Source organism: Canis lupus, chromosome 22 (assembly GCF_003254725.2).
Source record: "Canis lupus dingo isolate Sandy chromosome 22, ASM325472v2, whole genome shotgun sequence".
Taxonomy (NCBI): Eukaryota; Metazoa; Chordata; class Mammalia; order Carnivora; family Canidae; genus Canis; species Canis lupus.
In genome coordinates this window covers 2,962,076-2,980,852 of record NC_064264.1, presented here as the reverse complement: position 1 = coordinate 2,980,852, position 18,777 = coordinate 2,962,076, and the positions used below count along the sequence as shown (strand labels likewise).

Sequence of the window (18,777 nt, the reverse complement as noted above, 5' to 3'; positions counted from 1 at the left end):
AGAACAGCGAGGGCCGGGGCAACCCCTCGCGGAATCCGCATAGTAGGGGCCGCCAAGCAGCCTGCCCGCCCGCCACGCCGGCCCGACGCCCCGGCCCCTCGCGGCTCCGGCAGGCGCCGCAGCAGGGAGCGGCCGCACGTGGAAGTGCCCGCACGGCGGCGGCTGAGGCAGGGCGCGCGCTGCTCTCGCGTGTCCGGATCTCAGGGCGGCTGCGCTTTCCCCAGACGTCGGGTGAAAAGACCCGAGGGTGCGGCCAACCTGCCTCCCGTGACCGTGACCGAGGGAAAGCAGAAGGCGCGGTGGGGGCGCAAACGGCCGTGTTCTCTGGCGGATGAGTCACCTCCTTCCTCATACTTTTATATTTCCCAAGTTTTCTTCAATAAGCAGATTGATTTGTACAAGCAGAGTCAGAAGCCTGTCCCCGCCACCACCAGGTTCCTGTTTCCGACCGCAGGAGGGGGCGTCCCTGCAAGGAAGCCCGACCCCGCAGGCCTCGCCCCCCGCCGGCGCCGCGCCCTCCTCTGTCACACGCGCCAAAGCCAGCAGGGGCCGAAATGCGGGTCACCCACGATGCCTCCATCCGCGGGCGACCGGGGACGGCCTTTTTTTTCTCTGTGTAGATCATGAATTTCAGTCTCTTTAGATTCAGCTTCTCATACTTAAACGTAGGGGCGTCCTTTTTCGACTAGCGACGCACTGCGGGCGGCTACGTGGGCTCACGACAAGTGGCTCTCTGACTTCGAAATCCTCAGCACTGCCCGCCGACGGCTCTGCAGCGGCGTCCCCGGGCCCAGGGCCACTTCCTTACGAGAGACTCCTACAAGCCGATCCCTTAAGTGCACCCCCTAAGCCCCCACCGCCCCCCACCCGCAAGGGCCACCCCTCATCCACTCTCCCTTCCCCCATCCACACACCCCTATCCACCCTCCCTCCCCCCGACCACAACCCCACCCCGTGTCCACCCCCTTCCCCCGTCCACACACCGCTATCCACCCCCCTCCCCCCGTCCACACACCGCTATCCACCCCCCTTCCCCCATCCACACACCCTATCCACCCCCCTCCCCCCGTCCACAACCCCACCCCGTGTCCACCCCCCTTCCCCCATCCACACACCCCTATCCACCCCCCGTCCACACCCCCACCCCCTGTCCACCCCCCTTCCCCCGTCCACACACCGCTATCCACCCCCCTTCCCCCATCCACACACTCCTATCCACCCCCCCTCCCCCCCCGTCCACACCCCCACCCCCTGTCCACCTCCCTTCCCCCCCTCCACACACCCCCATCCACACCCCGTCCATCCCACCACCACCCCGTCCCCCACCCCCGCAAGGGCCACCCCCTGTCCACCCCCCTTCCCCCGTCCACACCCCCTTGCCCCCACGTCCACACCCCTCCCCCCTCCCCCCCGCAAGGCCCCCCCCGTCCACTCCCCCCCCCCCCCCCCCGCAAGGGCCGCCCCGTTCCCACGCCCGCCCGGCAGCAGCTGGGGAGGACGCCCGCCCTCCTGAGCCTGCGGCGCCTCGAAGACTAGGCTTCCCGGTGTCACGGACAGTCGTATCTTATTTTCATCCATATTTCCCACTTCTTCATGACCCCATTTGTTCTTTGGTCTGGGTCTTCCCGTCCGGCTGCTCGCGCTCCTTTCTGCTCCCTCAGGGCCCCGCGTGGCGCGGGGGGACGCCGGGGCAGCCGCTTCCCGCCTCCACCTTCCCGCGTTCCCTGGGCGGACGCACGTGCATCCTCTCCCTGGAGTCGCGTCCGCCAGTCCGGTCCTCTGGCCGGCGCCCTGGAGCCCCCGTCGCGCCTACCCCCCCCCCCCCGGACCCTGCCCCGCCCCGCCCCCCCCCCCCCCCGCGGGCTGCGGACCTGGGCGTCGTACTTCACGGCGGCCGACAGCAGGGCGATGGCGTTCTCCTCGCAGATGCCCTGCTTGATCGTCTGCTGGCACAGCCTCTTCAGGCGGCTCTCGCGGTAGAAGGTCGCCAGGTCCAGCAGGCCTGCGGGAGGACGGCGCCGCTCAGGCCCGGGCGCCGGGAGGCAGGGCTCGGCCCGGAAGGCGAGGGCAGGCCTGCCGGGCCCTGCGCCTCCCGCCCCCGCGGCACGCTCGACACCCCATCTGCCCCCATCACCCCCCCGCGGCCCCGGGAGCACGCTCCGCACCCCCACCCCGTCCCCCATGGCCCCGGGAGCATGCGCCGCAACCCCCCCCCCCCCCCGCCCCGTGGCCCCGAGACCATGCTCGGCACCCCTCCTGCTCCCCGCGGCCCCGGGGGCATGCTCGGCACCCCCCACCCCACGGCCCCAGGAGCACACTCTGCACCCCCCCGGCCCCCGCGGCCCCGGGAGCACGCTCCGCACCCCCACCCCCACCTCCCCGCGGCCACTGCGGCCACCCGGCCCAGACGCAAGGGCTCCACGCGCGCTTCCGCTCACCGTCCTCGCTGCGGGGCTGAGCTTGCCCACGCTCATCGTCCAGACCCGACTGGCTCGCGCTTTCTTCTTCCTAACGCGCCCCCCTCCCCCGCGACGTTGGAGGGCGCCAGGCCCCGACCCCCCCCCCCCCCCCCCCCCCCCCGCCGACCTCCGCGGGGCGGGCAGTAGCCCGGACGCCCAGCCCAACTGCGGCCCTAACTGCGGCCTCCCGCCGTGTGACCCGCCGCCCGCACACATACCTCTGCCCCGGGACCGGACTGCCGCATACACCGGCGGGCCTCGGACCCCCCCCCCCCCCGGGGGGTCAGGGCTCGCTGATGAGACCCTGGACGCGGGGACCGACACTCGCTAGGTCCACCCCCCGCCCGGGCTGCGCCGACCTCAGGTCACGGGTCCACGCGAAGCACCGGGAGCCGCGACTTCACCCGTCGGACAACAGCAACTGTTTCCCGGTCTCTCTGCTACTAAGGGGGGGGGGGGGGTCAGGGCGGGAAACCCGTGTCCATGGGAACGGGACCAATACTGTTAAAATCAGAGAAGAAAGGCCCGCGGCCCAACGGAGGAACTGCAATCTTTCTTAATCCCGGGAGCTGTGACGGCTCCGTTGTTTCTGGTCAGTTCTTAGAAACTCCCAAATTCCTATCCATACCGCGCCCCCCCTCCCCAGCCCCCAGCTTCGCGATCACATCAGTGCACACCCACAGGTGCCGCCCTCAGGGAAGACCCGGCCCTGAGCCCCTGCTCAACACAGCCCGGGCCTGCACCCCTCCAGGCACAGTCCTCACCACAGCGGCCCAGGAGCCACGCACCCGCTCCTACACCGCACTTGCACTTGCGGCACCCGGGGCTCTGGAATCCCCTAACTAGCCCGGACGCCCCGCAGGTGGACGTTCCCTCCCCTCCAGACCAGGCCGCCAACGCGCAGGTGCCCAGCCGCAGGTGCGGCCCAGGATGGGGGGGCTTGTACACCCCCCAGTGCAGGCCACAGCTGAACGCCTGGGGTCTGTCCCTCTGTGTGCTCCTGAAAGCAGCTCTCCACAGCCCTAAAATTCTAAACTGCAACTAAAACTCAAGCCTGGCCGTTCAGTTCTCAACGAAGGTCTATTTTTCAAAGTGAGGATTGAACCTATTTTATCTGAAATCTGTTAGCTTAACATAGAACTTTGCATTTTTAGACAAAGGTACAAGGGGCTTTATTTGGATTCTCACCCAGGGCCCTACAAATGTTGGGGGGGGGCTACAGAAAAATTGCCACGCGGAGTCTAAGACGGACTCAAACTCCTTTGACTTGTCACACTCTAGGGCAAACCCTGTCCTTTCCCGTCATCGTCCTCAGCTTAACGGATGATCCCTCCATTAACCCAGCTCCTGGGGCGAGCACCCGAAAGCGGGGAGCCTTCCCTCTCTGGCTCACACGCGTGCCCCCTGGGAGCAAACCCCGGCAGCCCTCTGGTTACCAGCTGTCGGGAGCAACGTCGACAGCTCCAGCTACGCGGCCCTGACCCGGGGCACAGCCACCTTGCACCTGGACCATCCCGGCGGGTCTGACAGACACACGAGCTGCCCCGCAGTGGGGCCCCAGCTCTGGTCAGAGTGGCTCCAGGTAACCCAGGACACAGCACTGCGGAGCGGAAGGGGGGCCTCCCTGGAGCCGCGTGCACTCCCCAACAGGCAACCGCTACCTGCGCCCCAGCATTGCGCTGCAGGCTCCTCGCCCCAAGGACCCGGCTCCGGGGCGCACGTGCCCCGACGGCCCACGTCTGCGGGAAGGAGGGCTCTGCGGTGGCAGGACGCGGCCTCACAAGGCCCCCACGCAAACTGAAGGCTGCTCCGCCCACGAGGCCCCTGGGGTCACTTCCAAACTCGAGGGCAGAGCTCCGCCTTTGGTCCCCCCCCCCCACGTGGCCCTGGTGGCACCCGAGGGCGACGTCCGCTCGTGCCTCTTCCCGGACCTGAGCCCGGAGGCCCCAGGGGTCGTGCCACGGGCGTGGACTCCCTGCGCACCGCACACGCCCCGGGGGCAGCCGGACCCCAGCTCCCGGGCCCCCCACCCCCGCTCTCGGGGTACCCCCGCTCCCGGGCCCCCCTGCTCCCGGGGTCCTCTCGTTCCCGGGGTCCTCTCGTTCCCGGGGCACCATCCCCCGCTCCCAAGACGCCCCAGCTCCGCTCAGCACCCGCCCCCCTCCCCCCACCCCCGCTCTCGGGGTCTCCCCGCTCCCGGGCCGCCCCCTGCTCCCAGGGCACCCCCGCTCCCGAGGCCCCCGGCTCCTGGCCCCCCCCACTCCCAGGGCCTCCCCCCGGCTCCCGCCCTCCCCCCTCCCCCCGCTGCCGGGGCGCAGGAGCCCCGCGGAGCCCCGGCCCCCACCTACGGCCTCCTCGGGGGGCAGGCTGACGCGGTCGGTGTACAGGAACTCGAGGAAGGCGCGGTAGACCGGGTACGAGAACTCGCTCATCTCCACCGTGTCGTCCTCGTGGTCCTCCAGGGAGGAGCGGAAGTGCTCACACCTGCAGGGCACAGAAGCGCCGAGGCCTCGCCCGGGTCCCCCCACCTGTGGCCCTGCCCCCCCCCCCACTGCGGGACCCCGCGGCCGTGGCCTCCTTCCCCGGGGCTGGCCTGCGCCCCGACCTCAGGACACGCGGTCCTCGGAGCAAGGCTCTTTACAGGGTAACGGCGGGGCAGCCCGGGCACGGGGCGTGACTGTGGCCTCGTGAAAACGGGGCGCTTGTCTGCGGGGCTCAGCGGCTGAGCGTCTGCCCGCGGCCCAGGGCGTGACCCCGGGTCCCGGGATCGGTCCCGACTCGGGCCTCTCCCTCGGCTGGGGTCTCTGCCTCCCTCTCTGTGTCTCTCAGGAATAAATAAATACAATCTTAAAAAAAAAAAAAAAAACAACAACGGGGTTGAATAACTATAAGGAATATTAATTAGAATTTATGGGATGCCCAATTCATGGAATTCACCAGAGCACACGGAGACCTTTGAAACAGTGTTGCCCGCAGGTATTCACGTCCAAACACAAGGACACAACCCCGCCGGCCCGGCCGGGGCTCCCCCCAGGGACACCTGATCCCCAGACTGGGCTGTCCACTCCTAGGGCGAAACCGGCCTCCCTTCTTCCCTAACTACTGACGGGCATAGGCCGCCTGGGACCTAATAAAGGTACTTATTTCAATTCTCAAAAGAAAGGATTCCTTACCTAATTTTGAGCAGCACTTTATGCGCGTAAATGTACTTCCCATCCACCAGGAATTTCAGGTCCGCCGTGTTGGGGTTGTCAAATTCCCTCTTGAGCGACTCGGCCACTGTAAGGTGGTCGTCAGGTTCTACGGGAGGAACAGCAAAGTTTCTAGGGTCAAGGAGGATGGAGAAAACTGCAGGCAGCCTCTCACACTGCTCTGGTGACACTCGCGAAAGTACCCAAGATAAGTGACCAACAGGGCAACGTTCCCCACCCCCCACCCCAAAATACAGATTTTCACCGCTCTACTATCATTGAAGGATAAGAGCCTCACCCACATCTGCTTGTAAATCTGACAAAACAACTAAAAAGTCCCAAACTGCTCCACTCCGTGAAATGTTTGCATGTTTCAGTAAATAAGCTGGCTAAGGACAAAGGTGCACTTTCCCAGGGAAATTAAAAGCAGTCAACTACAACTGCCTTGAATTTAGTACGTGATGTTTCTGATACTTCCAAGAAAAATTAATCCATCAAAGTAGTTTCCTTCCACAGGAGCCCACAAGAGAGAACTGAGTGCGACGCTGCGCCCGGAAAAGTCGTTACTAGCACCCTAAAAGCACCAGAGTCGTCTCCCTAGTACCGGGCAGTCCCCCGAGGGGACGAAGGACCGCTCACCCACGGACAGGAGGCGCCACGAGACGGCAGGCGTGGCGAAGCAGGCGAACACGTCGTCGGTGCAGGAGAAGTGGGTGAGGTGAGGCAGGACCACCGACTGGCCCCGGCACTGGCCCCACATGTACACGTGCCCGCCCTGGGTCTTGGCCGCCGACGTGTGCGCCGAGTGGCAGGCCGCGATCTCCACGATCCTAAGTCCACAAACAGCAGGTGAACACGGCAAACGGGAGAAGAGACAAGCTGACTCCCCCGTCCCTTAGCTTTATCTGCTTTCAAAACAAAACAGAACAGGAGGAGGCTTAGTGGCCTCCATTTCCAGGCACCACTTGTTTCCAGGCCAGCTGTCCCTCGGTGGCGCAGCTCAGGAAGACGGGCTTGGGGGCACTTCTGGCTGCTTCTGTAGCCTCCATGGCGAGATGCAAGAACCCTCCCAAGGGGATGGAGACCCAAACAAACAGATTAACCCAATGGTGGTCTACTTTTTTTTTTTCTTAAAAAAGGACTTAATGAAGTAGATTAAAAAAAAAAAGGACTCAGGCTACTTACTTAACCCAGGTCTTGACCCAGTATCAAGAAATATTTTCATCAAAATTTCACCAATTTTAGCGTCAGCCAGAACTCGCCGTGGACCCCCCCTCCTACCTTCCGGGGCCTAGGGGCGCAGGTTCCCGAAACCGGCACACGTTAGAGCCCCCTGATTTTGCCAGGGACCTAGTTCTCGGCTTCCTTCCTAATGGAAAACTCTGGTTTTGGTGATTTGGAACTAGTTACTCTGCTCCGAGCCTACGCCGTCACGCAGATTCAGAGAAGAGGGTAAACTGCTTTCCCCCCAGGCAGGTCAGTGTCCTGCCTTTGCCCCAGCGCCCAGGGCGCCCGCACCCTCAGGCAGGAGGCACAGAGCTTCCGACTCCGCTTGGACTTCCTCCCCCTTCCCGCTCAGAATAGCCACTGACAGGTGACAGAGCTGCTCGGACTCCTGCCATCCGCCTCCACCCCAGGTCAGTCACACCACGTGCGTGCACCAAGGGACAGCCTGCTCGGTGTCCCTGCCTCAGACTCTCCCTCTCCTCTGAATCGGTTGTACAAGGGCTGAAGACACCTTGCTCCCCATCAGTGCCTTCGGGCCACAGTGGCTTCCCACAAGATAGGATCAAGGCACGTGGCACGAGGCCCTAACACAACTCCAGGCCCTAACTGGATACAACTCTGTCTGTATCCAGCCCCCTTTCGAACCACACTCGCCTATGTCCTCCGGGCGCCAACACACAGAGGTACTTGCTGCCCCTCAATATTCTTACAGTTCAGGCAGCTTGTTCGAGAATGCTCTTTCCTTTCTGCCTTAGAAATCCTGCCCATCTTTCAAGGCCCAGCTCAAACAGCCCCGAAGTAGGAGGCCTCTGGTTCACCTGCGCCCCGGAAGCACGGCCTGGGTCGTACCTACCCAGCTGGGTTGCAGGTTCCTGGCAGCCTGAATCACTGGCTTATTCCTCCCCAAGTGTGTTTCTGTCCCCAGCATGGTGTCTGACTAAGCAACTTAGAGGTCATTTTATGGGAAACACTCAACAACCCAGAGCAACTGAGGGGTGGGTAAGACCCCATGACCGGCTAGCCGTGGGAGGATGGAGACGTCCCTGGATGTCTAACCGGATGCCTCCCAGCCAAGGAGGGAAGACGGGCATCACACAGGCTGGAGACCGCTCTGGTGGCTTGCGTCAGAAGGCTACAGTGCACGGATTTTATGTGTGGCCCAAGTAATTTCACTGATTTATTCAAGGGCTGCTTTCTGGACAACAGGAGAACTAACTAGAAAAGAGGCCACAGCGTGCCAGGGTGAAGAGCCTAGACGCTGGAGTCCGGCGGGCCCAGGGGCGCATCGGAGCTCTACCATGAGGCCAGGTGACCGTGGGAACGTCCCCGGGCCTCTCGAAGCCTCAGTTTCATCACATGCAAGGCGAGGACCTGAGAAGTGATCAAATACACCGCGCACTGTGTCTGGTGTACAAATAGCAGCCAGGAGCAGAGCTTTCTTGACAGGATTCCTGCTAAGTGTTCTCGGCGGCAAAGCCTCCCTCATACAGAGCCTGGACATTTCCAACGATCGATTAGGACACTGAGACCTTTCCTGGCTGCACGGTTAAGTCCGCGACTGGGCCCGAACCTCAGCCGTGGACTTTACAAATGAACCTTCCATGCCCACACCAGGAAGATGGCCAATCCTATTTGGCTTCTCTTTTCAACAAATAAAGAAAAAAGGGGAAGGAAATAGAATAAATACATTTATTCAAAGAAAGGGCATCTACTGTTACCATCTACCCTCACCCGTTACATCAAATGTGAGAGCAGAGACCTATCTCATTTTGCACACCTTGCTGCGGTGGCCAGGGCACGGGCTAGGGGTCAGAGGGCAGCCTGTGGGGGCCGAGTTACCTAAACTCTTATCATCCATTTTATTCTTAAAAAAAAAAAAAAAGGCGAGGGAAGAGAAGACAAGATAGCAATCGTCTCACGGCCTTGTGGTGAAGGGTCAACGAAACCAGCTCCCCAGCACAGTGCACATTCACAGCCAGCTTCCTCCGAAGACTCAAGTGTTTACCAGCGGTGGCAGGAGCTCTGGGAGACCGCTTAAAATCACCTCTTTTCCCTGATAATGTTCTATGAAAAATGTAACGGGTGGGAACGAAACAGCGTCCTTCCACCCAACTTCAGAAAACCAAAATGCTTTAATTCTGACATTGGCTTCTGGGATAGCTTTACCAGCCTCTACGGAAAAGGGAGCGTAGCCTCTGCCCTTACAGGAGGCAGGAATGCTGCTTCGTGGAGAAAGGGTGGAACAGACGTGGCAAAGGGCTCCGGGTGCGGAAGGCACTGGAGCGCTGGCCTCCCTGAGCCAGGGGACGTTTACCTGAACACCCAGCAGCTGCGCGGGAGGGAAGTCAAGGGTGGGGCACGGGCTGGGCTGACGGCAGCAGCCGCTACAGGAACAAGAGTGGAGACAGTTTAGAGGGAGCCTTCAGGCTGATCGTGGGACCCAACCAACTGCCAAGGCATCCCGCAGTTGCCTAAGGTCATCTGTTCTTAAATCCAATTCGTACCAAGGAGCCAATTTGGAAGCTCATACTCTCCAGTCTAATATATAACAGACAGTGACTGTGGACTGAGCTCACCTCCACTTGTCAGGGTGTCTGGCATATCTGACATTTTATTTTGCAGCCCATGAGTAATGGAGAGAAGGTACTACATGTTCATGATGAAGGAATTTTGTGTCCCCTCCACGGAATGATCCCCAAGGACCACAGCTTAATGGCCGTGGTACTAGAAATGAAAACGCAGAGACTGAGGAAGAATGTAAAACAGAAAACGAGGAGGAGAGAAAAAAGGTGATTTGTGAGCGAGAAGAAGAGTGGGGGACAAAGGATGATCATAAAAGGTCCAGAGCAGTGATTCCCAAGCCTGGCTTTGTAAGAGGCCAACGTCATTGCAATTATCGCAAGGTGTCACAAAATTCACGAAAACGCAAGGCAAAGTGAGTTCTAACTCAATTTAACTTCAAAATATGCTTTTATGAAACTTCAGGAACAAAGACAAATGCTGGTAAATCAAAGTATTGAGACTTCAGAAAGATTGGGAATGACTGGATTAGAGAGAAGAGAATGGCTTTAGTCATTAAAATTACTTTTATGTGAACATAAATTGCTAACAAATGTTATTAGCAGTCTTCATCAGAAGCGGACCTCTGTGGGAAAAATCTTAAAAGGTTTCCTCTGGGTTGTCATTTAAGCAAAGGATCCAATGTAGACAGATTTTCACCTTCCAGTTCTGTGACCAGGTAACCAGGACCTGACGATCCACCCCACCCTAAATTCAATCCTTTTGTTTCTAAGTAGTTCAACTTCCCCGAAATGGGCCCCAAGACTCAGAAGGGAGTTCTTGAGACAGAAGTCCTAACATATCTGCACGTTTCAGTTGCTGAGAAGGGGTGGGTACGTGCAAAACAAGTCCCAGCAGACTTACAAATTCCTCCCTTGCAATGCTCGTGTGATGCGGGGCCTGCAAACAGGGATTACCACGGCAAATTCAGGCACGGAAAACAGAAAAGCAGGAGGATCTCGTTCAAGACATTCATCCACAATAGTCGTAGCCAAAATGGTGACTATGTGGACAACAGTGAGCAGGCAAGTGTGTGGCTATTTCCACTTTTTTTTTTACAGTTATAATTCAAAATTTCAAAAACGCTTAAAATGCTTTTTTTTTTTTTTAATTGAGTTTTTACTCAATTTAAAAAAGCAATACTCTCAAGTACCAGGTAAGGCATTGGCACTCACGTAACTCCCATGCCGGCTTCTCTGCCTCTCCTGCTTCCTCCACCATGCTGCTCCCTGGCTCTAGTGACTCGCTCTGGGACGCTTTGGGACCAGGGTGCAAATGTGGGGCAAGCTGCTGATGAGCGGAGCGCAGTGGACTTGGCAAATGAGTTAAAAAGTACGTGAAGTGTGGCAGCACCATAAAAATGGTTAAGTGCCACATAAATATGTTGTTTTTATTTCCACAGCACCTTTATTTGATCCTTTAACTCTTCTTTGTCGTGTATCTAAATACTAAATGTCCCTACTGACTCGCTTTGCTCAACTGAGGCATCTGTGGGATTGTCCAAAGTCTCAAGACTGTCCCTTCTCTTTTCACTGAGTAGCTCGGGACTGGGACTAGATCTAAGGGAAATGCAAAGAGCACGGCTGTGTGCCTCCAGCACACACTCACACACTCCTGACCTCCAGTCCCTCTCCTCCTCCCCAATCCTTGAGGTCCAGGGTCTTATCCTAAGATTTTGGGGGAAATAAACCAAAAACAGGTCTTTTTTTTTTTTTAACCTATTTGACATATGTTAAACAAAATTAACCAGCTTATAATGCTCAAATGAAAATCAATGGGGTTGAGAATGACAATCTGGTTCTTCACTTTCATTGTTAAATACTCCAACAGGAAAATGTAAAAGAACTGCATACAAATGCAAGATAATCTATGTGTCCATATATTTACTTTAAAATCAGATGTAACAAAAATTAATATGCACAATAAAAATGAAAATAGCCATATTAATTCCCACAGTGATTACAACCCTAGTTTAACAGAAACACTAATGAAATGTTTTTGTTCAATAGCACTGTGTCAAAACACGTAGAATGAAAAGGCAGTGATAATGCCATGTCTGAGACACTCAAAAGGCTTTTAAAAAAATAGTGGGATAATTTGGGAGGAAATTCTGCATATGCTAATTACTTAACACAACCTTGCAGACAAGTAGGCAAAGAGAAGTCTTAATTTTCTAACCATTTCACACTTCCTCATAGCTTGGGAACTAAAATAATGAGAGTGTCCTATCCTTTCAACTACATTTTATAAGTAGCTGAGTGAACAGCTTTATACCTCATTTGAGGTGCTTTCGTTTTCCTAAGCAGAGAAGATTGACCTCAAGCGTTAACAACTTTCTCTTAAGAATATAAAACAGAAAACGATGAGAAGGAGGAAAAGGTAATTTGTGACGGAGGAGAACACAGTAGGATAGCCGCTGGAGGTTTCGTCCTTGCCATTAGTGTAGAGTAGCTGAAATATGGGTAAGTGAAAGGGGAATATGTAACATACAAACTCCCCAACAGCTCAAAAGCCGATTTTTATTTAATTTATTTTTAAAAGATTTATTTAGAGAGAGAAAGAGAGAGCATGAGTGTGGGGAGGCGCAGAGGAAGAGACAATCCCCTGTGCAGACTCCCCACTAAGCACAAAGCCCAATGAGGGGCCTGAACCCAAAACCCTGAGATCATGACCTGAACAGAAAACATGAGTCAGCTGCTCAGCCAACTGAGCCACTCAGGTGCGCCCAAAAGGCCAATTTTATTTTTATTTATTTATTTATTTATTTTTAATTTTTATTTATTTATGATAGTCACAGAGAGAGGCAGAGACATAGGCAGAGGGAGAAGCAGGCTCCATGCACAGGGAGCCCGATGTGGGATTCGATCCCGGGTCTCCAGGATCGCGCCCTGGGCCAAAGGCAGGCGCCAAACCGCTGCGCCACCCAGGGATCCCCAAAAGGCCAATTTTAAAAAGGGATGAATGCTCTCATGAAACAATATTCTAACATTAGCAGTAAGTTGCCCACAATTCTGTATCATGTCTACGTGGTTTTAATAAACCAAAGAACATGCAAGTTATTTTGAAAATGCACATATTACCTGTCCTTTTCCACGACGACAGGCGCAGGATAGGACTGGTTACTTTTATTGCCAGTGCCCAACTGACCATAAGAATTTGCACCCCAAGCATACACTTGGCCTTCATCTGTTAAAACTAATGTGTGTGCATAGCCACAGGCAACCTAGAAAAAGAAAACCCAAATCCACTTAGGCCCGCAAATATGCTTTCACAAGGTAGGTTAAGAACCAAAGATGAAAAAAAAACCCCAAACAGTGGCAGCCTGCTCAGAGAGGCAAAACATCAAGGTAACCAGTTATGTCTAGAACTGGTTTAGCCTGTGTGTGGCCAAAACTGCAGTAAGATCAACACGAGTCCTTTAGTAACATGAATCTGGTTTGTTCAGCTTTAAATATGGCATTCATTATGTTCACAGAGACCAAAGATGTGGACTGAATATGAAATACGCTTTTACTTTTAAAAAATATATATATTTTATTTACTTATTCATGAGAGACACAGGGGGAGAGAGAGAGAGAGAGAGAGAGAGAGAGAGAGAGGCAGAGACACAGAGGAGAAGCAGGCTCCATGCAGGAAGCCTGATGTGGGACTCGATCCTGGGTCTCCAGGATCATACCCTGGGCCAAAGGCAGTTGCCAAACCGCTGAGCCACCCAGGGATTCTGCTTTTACTTTTTAAGAATTTGTTTCCTTTTTTGTAAAACTAAAACATGTTCAATGTGGAAAAAATGTAGAAAAGTATAAATATGAAACTAATCTGAAGATCAGGATTATTTTTCTACTCATATATAGATACATGGATATGTACCATGTCTCCATGCACCATGTCTGTATCTTTATTTTTACTTGACATCACATAGCACTATTTCCATATCCTTCAAAACCCTTTGTAAACATCATTTCCATTCATACAGATTTAGTATAATTTATTTAATCATTAACATTATTTGATTAAATTATCCTACATCTATTATTTATTTATTGAAGTTAACTCTTTCTCTTTCTTTCCTTCTTTCTTTCTTTCTTTCTTTCTTTCTTTCTTTCTTTCTTTCTTTCTTTCTTTCTCTCTTTCTCTCTCTCTCTCTCTGTCTCTCTCTCTCTTTCTTTTTTTGCTATATCTTCTCCACTAATTCTGTAAGTGTCTTTCATTTTGGTTCCTTAGGCTAATACCTAGGAATAAAATTACAGAACAAAGGTTATGAGTATTTTCAAGGCTCTTGATATATATACTACCAAAGTTTCCTTGGAAAAGATTGTGACAATTTACATTCCAACAGCTAAGTATGAGAATGGCCTAGAAACATAAATTCCTGATGAACATCTACAAATTAATTCAGGGAAACAGAGCTTTAGCCTTCACTTCAATGAAGAAAACATCAAGCAGCTAAACCCTTCATCTGCCAAGAAAACTGTGTATCTTTGCCCCTAAAGACTTAAAAGCAGGCACACGGAAACCAATTGTGGACATACCCGCTGGATGCGAATGCCTTGCAGAGCTGCTATTCTACAGGGAGTTGGCTGGTTGCCGCTACTGCCAAGTCCAAGCTGCCCATTTCCATTGTAACCCCAGACATAGACCTGAGAGAAAACCAGAGACTCAATGTCCAAGGAAAACATAAGCAAGCAAGCTCTCTGCTGGAGAGAAACGTGCTGCGTCAGTAGGACACCAGCAAGGCAAATGCGTTTTTTAAAACAACATATCACACAACTTTCTTACCTCCCCAGTATTCACTACTGCCATCGAACACATCTGCCCACATGCTATGTTCACAACAACTTTATTTTGTAAGCAGCCTGTGACTCTTCGAGGGATCGGCTGATTGGCTGTTGATCCAGATCCTACCTGTCCGGAGTTATTATAGCCCCAAGCAAATACCTGGGAATCGAAAAATGAAACACACTCGTTTATAAAGTGTCTCAGTTGGACGCAAATATGTACTCATAGTGCCTCATCTTTGCTCTCAAAGTGCCTGATATCCATCAATTCTCACACCACAGGCAGAGAAGTTTTTATGAAATTCATTCTTACAAAATGCAGTATGTTACAAAATTAGGTTATTGGTATTATCTACACAAATAGCAGTAATTATTCTCAAATATCACATATTATTAAAATATCTACTTATAGATACCTTAGCCATATTTTCCAGCATTTTGAAATTTTTTCTTTTAGCAAATAAAACCCTCGAGTACAGCCATATAGAAGGAAAATACAGCCTTTTAAATTTTGCTAGGAATTTAATAGAAATCCCTACTACATAAAGGTACACTTCATGATATACCCACCATGACTATGAATTGCCAACAAGAATAAGATTGAACTTGAGGAAAATGGTTATTTAAATCAAATGATCATATTTCTAAGACTGCTATAAGAATCTATGTAACCTTATTGAAAAAAATCAATGAGATTTATGCTAACTATTCTCACCTCTCCATCAGATGTTAGCACCAAAGAATGGTAAGACCCACAGGCAACTTCAGTGACTTGTTTGTTTGACAAATTAGTAGAAATATGACAGGGCACTAAACCATGATTAGTTGTCCCATTGCCCAGCTGGCTATAAGCATTATGACCCCAGGTAAAGACTTCTCCTTCTGAAAATAAAAAGAAATACAACCAGCTTTCAAAACTTCTACTTTATTATATGAACATATATATTTGCACACCTTCATGGATGAAAACTAAAAATGCATGTGCAAAAACTAATCAACTTCCCTATTCCACCAAACTCATTCCATAAAAGAACACATTTGGAAATACAAACTATATTCTATCTCAAAGCAACAAGGTGAATTGAAATGGATGAAATTATAATAACTAGGAGATAAGTTTTTAATAAACAGCCGAGAAATGTTACCAAGAGTAACAGGAAGAAATATCAGATTGAAAGTCAAAAGACTGTAAGATCATTTACCTTCTCTGGGGCTACTTTCTTATGTATAAAATGATCATCAAGTTAATTTTTAAATCTTTGTTATTATTTATTGTGTAGTATAATACACATTCAGAAAAGTTCACAGAATATATGCTGTTTTAGAAATAACGACAAAGCATACACTCACGTACTACCACTCAGATCAAGAAATATAACTGGATGATCACTCAAAAAGCTCACCATATATAATCCTGAATAAGAGAATTCAGTTTTTCCTATTCTTGAACTTTCAATAAATGGAATCATACAGTATATACTCCTTTGTCTGTATTTTCTACTATATTATCTGTTTGTGCTACATTCCAGAGAGCTAATTTCTTCTAATCTTCGTTTATTTTCTTTTGATGTGTCCAAACTGCTATAAAACTTGCCCACTGAGCTTTTCTTTTTGATGATTATATTGTTTATTCGGTTCTTTTTCAAATCTTCTCATCTCTGCAGGATATAGCTTCAAGCTCATCTGATATTTTTTCAAACACAATAAATACAGCTCTCTTATAACTGGTATCTGATCATTCTAATATCTGATACTTCGTAGTTAGTTTTTGCTGTCCTTTTCTGCTTGGTTCTCATTCATGGTGCCTTGTTTCCCTGTGTCCCTGGTTATCTTTGACTATATGCTACTAACTGCCACTGAAAACTCATTTTTCAATGGCAATGTATTTCCTCAGGCCTACGATGAAGTGAAGGTGCCTTCTTCAAGAAAGCATCTGCATTAACCTCTGTCATGCCATGAAGGCCCTTAAAGGTACTTCTTTGATAGATCCCACACTTAGGATTTCTTGGCCCACCCAGTCTGATGTGAACTGGGATACAAATGCATGAGTACAACCCTTCAGGGACAGGTTTTCTTCCTTTTCTTTCTCTTTTCCTTCTTGCTTTGCTCACAGCCAACGATTTTTCTGTTCAGTGCCTTCGAGATGGAGGAGCCGGCCCATCCTTGCCCCCCCATTATAGCCCTTCGTGGACCCAGCATGTTAGATGTCTGATGCACGATCCCTTCACCTCAGGAGTACATCAAACCACAACCCCATTTAAGTGGAGAGGTAGATGCCCTGAAGGCAAAAGTAGCTTTAAGTTCCCTTTAACCTTACTTCACACTTTCTCTTAAATATGATCCAATAATTTGCCTCTGCCTTGTCAGCACTTAGATGCCTCTATGAAAAAAAAAATTTAAATACTTTATGTAGAATTTCCGCCAAAGAAAATGGGCCAAAAAAATCCAGCCTATTCCTGGCAACCAAAATTCCCTAAAATTTATGTGAAATAAGTAACCAAAAGAATGTTTATAAACTTTATTTTCAGTTCAAAGAATACTAATAAAATGAATACCCAGCTTAAAAAAAACCTCTACGGTATGATTTAATTAAAATGTCTTATTAGCGTGAATTCATAAAATAGCCATGAGAGTATTTAATTCTCTATCCTACTAATATCAAAGCCTATAGCCATCAGTCACGTTCATGATAAGAATCCCAGTGCTAGGAGTTAGAGGGCATCTTGGACTTCATTAGTTCATAGATCAGGGATCCCAAGTTCAAAAAGTCCAGAGTGAGGTCAGCATTTTAATGCAAAATAATTAAACTTTCTAAAAGCATAAACAAAAGGGGTTCACTGGGCTTACAGTACTGTCATTCTCACGTCCAAAGTGCCAATGCTTGCTGGATTCCATCTTCTACATTATCTTACTCTCATATTCAGATATGTTCATATTTCATGGTGTCCAAAGCATGGACAAGAGTCAAGTTCACAGAGCAGAGCCAGAAACTCCTGCCCAATCAAAAAGTACATTCTCGGTTTAAGGGGTGGTCCTAAGTCCTGCTTCTAACAAGGCAGTGGCTCCAATTCTACATGTGCTCCTAGGTTACCTGTGGTCGCAAGGACAATATGGGGGCCACTCCCATAGCTGAGGCAGGCTATTTTTTTGCCACTTAAAGCATCCAGTCTCCGAGGTTCAATGGTACTCTGGACGTCACCTAATCCCAAACAGCCACAGCAGTTTGTGCCAAGCACAAAAATCTATGGGGGGGGGAAAAAAAAACCACTGTTAGTCCAAGCACTTGTATTTCTGAAGAGCCCATAATTACTGCTTCACTGTTTAACATGATATAATAAGAATCTACTCTCCATGCTTTTTTTCTTACAACCGCAATTCCTTCGTTCCTCCCATCCCCGCCCCACCCAAGACCTTCAACTTAGCAAATCCATTCCTGTAAGGGGCTGAATGTCTCCTTCGACCTTTACCTCATCGTTTACTGTGGTATATAAGACTTCATTGCCGGCGCTGCCGAAGACACAGGCCTGACGAATTAACTGCAGTTCCTCCTCGGAACAAAGGGAGAAAATTGGCCACTTTCCCACATCTAACATCTTCAAAGATGACAGAGTAGCCTGTACTGGCTGAAAAGGAAATAAATAAATATATACATAAATAAAATTTGAAACACACACACACATATATACACGCACACATTCACACAGGTTAAGACTATTAATTAAAAAATACTTTCTTTTTTCTTCCCCTTGTACTTCCGTGGAGGCCAGCGCCGGTTCAAGGAGGGAACTCCTGAGGGGCCCCCCGAGCTACGGGAACGGCCTCCACAAGCCCACGCCTCAGTCCTGCTCTCACAGCGAGCCGGAGCCGGAGCCAATCTTCTCGGGGCCACGGCAGTCGCCCACGGCTGACCCCTGAACCCTCAGGGCTGGCTGGTCTTAAGCGTAGCTCTGGACGCTAGGCTGGTTGGAAAGGCAGGAAAAACTGAGGTTTGGGGGGGAGAGGGCGCACTGTGACTTCGTCCTGACGAAATGCGTCCTTGGAAAAGAACGACGCTGACGGTGACGCCAAGACACCGGTCCCGGAGTCCCGGTTCTTGAGTCCATTCTGACCACCAGTTGGGCGGCTGGTGGCTTGGCCGCATCCCCCTCACTCGGGTCTGAAGACCGGTGAGAAGACACGCTCAGAAAGTGCGTATTTGTTCGCTAGGGCCGCCACAGCAAAGTGCCACAGGCTGGGCGGTTTACACCAAAGCAATCTATTTTCTCACAGTTCTGGAGGCTAGAAGCTCAAGATCAAGGTCTACGCTAGTCTGGTTCTTCCTGAGGGCTGTGAGGGAAGGTTCCAGGCCCTCTCCCTGGCTTGTGAGGCCACCTTCTCCCTGTGTCTTCACATCATCTCCACTCTACGCAAGTCGGCCTCTGGGTCCAGGCCGCCCCTCTCCAGAAGGACGCCAGTCATCCTGGATTAGGGCTCACCGGAATAACCCCATCTTAACTCCTCACATCTGCAGTGACCCCATTTCCAAATAAGGTCACCGTCTGAGGTACTGGGGTGTCCTCGTGTAAT

The 18,777-nt window shown here is 51.7% G+C and overlaps 1 protein-coding gene across 20 annotated transcripts in view; it reads right to left on the bottom strand.

Annotated features, from left to right (window-relative positions):
* Window positions 1–18,777, bottom strand: part of RCBTB2 (RCC1 and BTB domain containing protein 2) — a 45,397-nt gene that overhangs the window by 6,880 nt on the left and 19,740 nt on the right. For 17 of the 20 annotated variants that reach the window (XM_025478326.3, XM_025478319.3, XM_049099223.1 and 14 more), the window contains 10 exons: window positions 17,679–17,834; window positions 17,303–17,453; window positions 14,927–15,093; window positions 14,213–14,371; window positions 13,966–14,073; window positions 12,517–12,659; window positions 6,290–6,480; window positions 5,633–5,759; window positions 4,804–4,943; window positions 1,872–2,002 (listed from right to left, as the gene is read on the bottom strand). In XM_025478326.3, the coding sequence (XP_025334111.1) occupies window positions 1,872–2,002; window positions 4,804–4,943; window positions 5,633–5,759; window positions 6,290–6,480; window positions 12,517–12,659; window positions 13,966–14,073; window positions 14,213–14,371; window positions 14,927–15,093; window positions 17,303–17,453; window positions 17,679–17,804 (1,443 nt within the window). In that variant the 5' untranslated portion in view covers window positions 17,805–17,834. Of the gene's footprint in view, window positions 1–344; window positions 818–1,871; window positions 2,003–4,803; window positions 4,944–5,632; window positions 5,760–6,289; window positions 6,481–12,516; window positions 12,660–13,965; window positions 14,074–14,212; window positions 14,372–14,926; window positions 15,094–17,302; window positions 17,454–17,678; window positions 17,835–18,777 lie in introns of those variants that run through there. The other 3 variants (XM_025478321.3, XM_049099229.1, XM_049099230.1) reach the window with 3 other exon arrangements.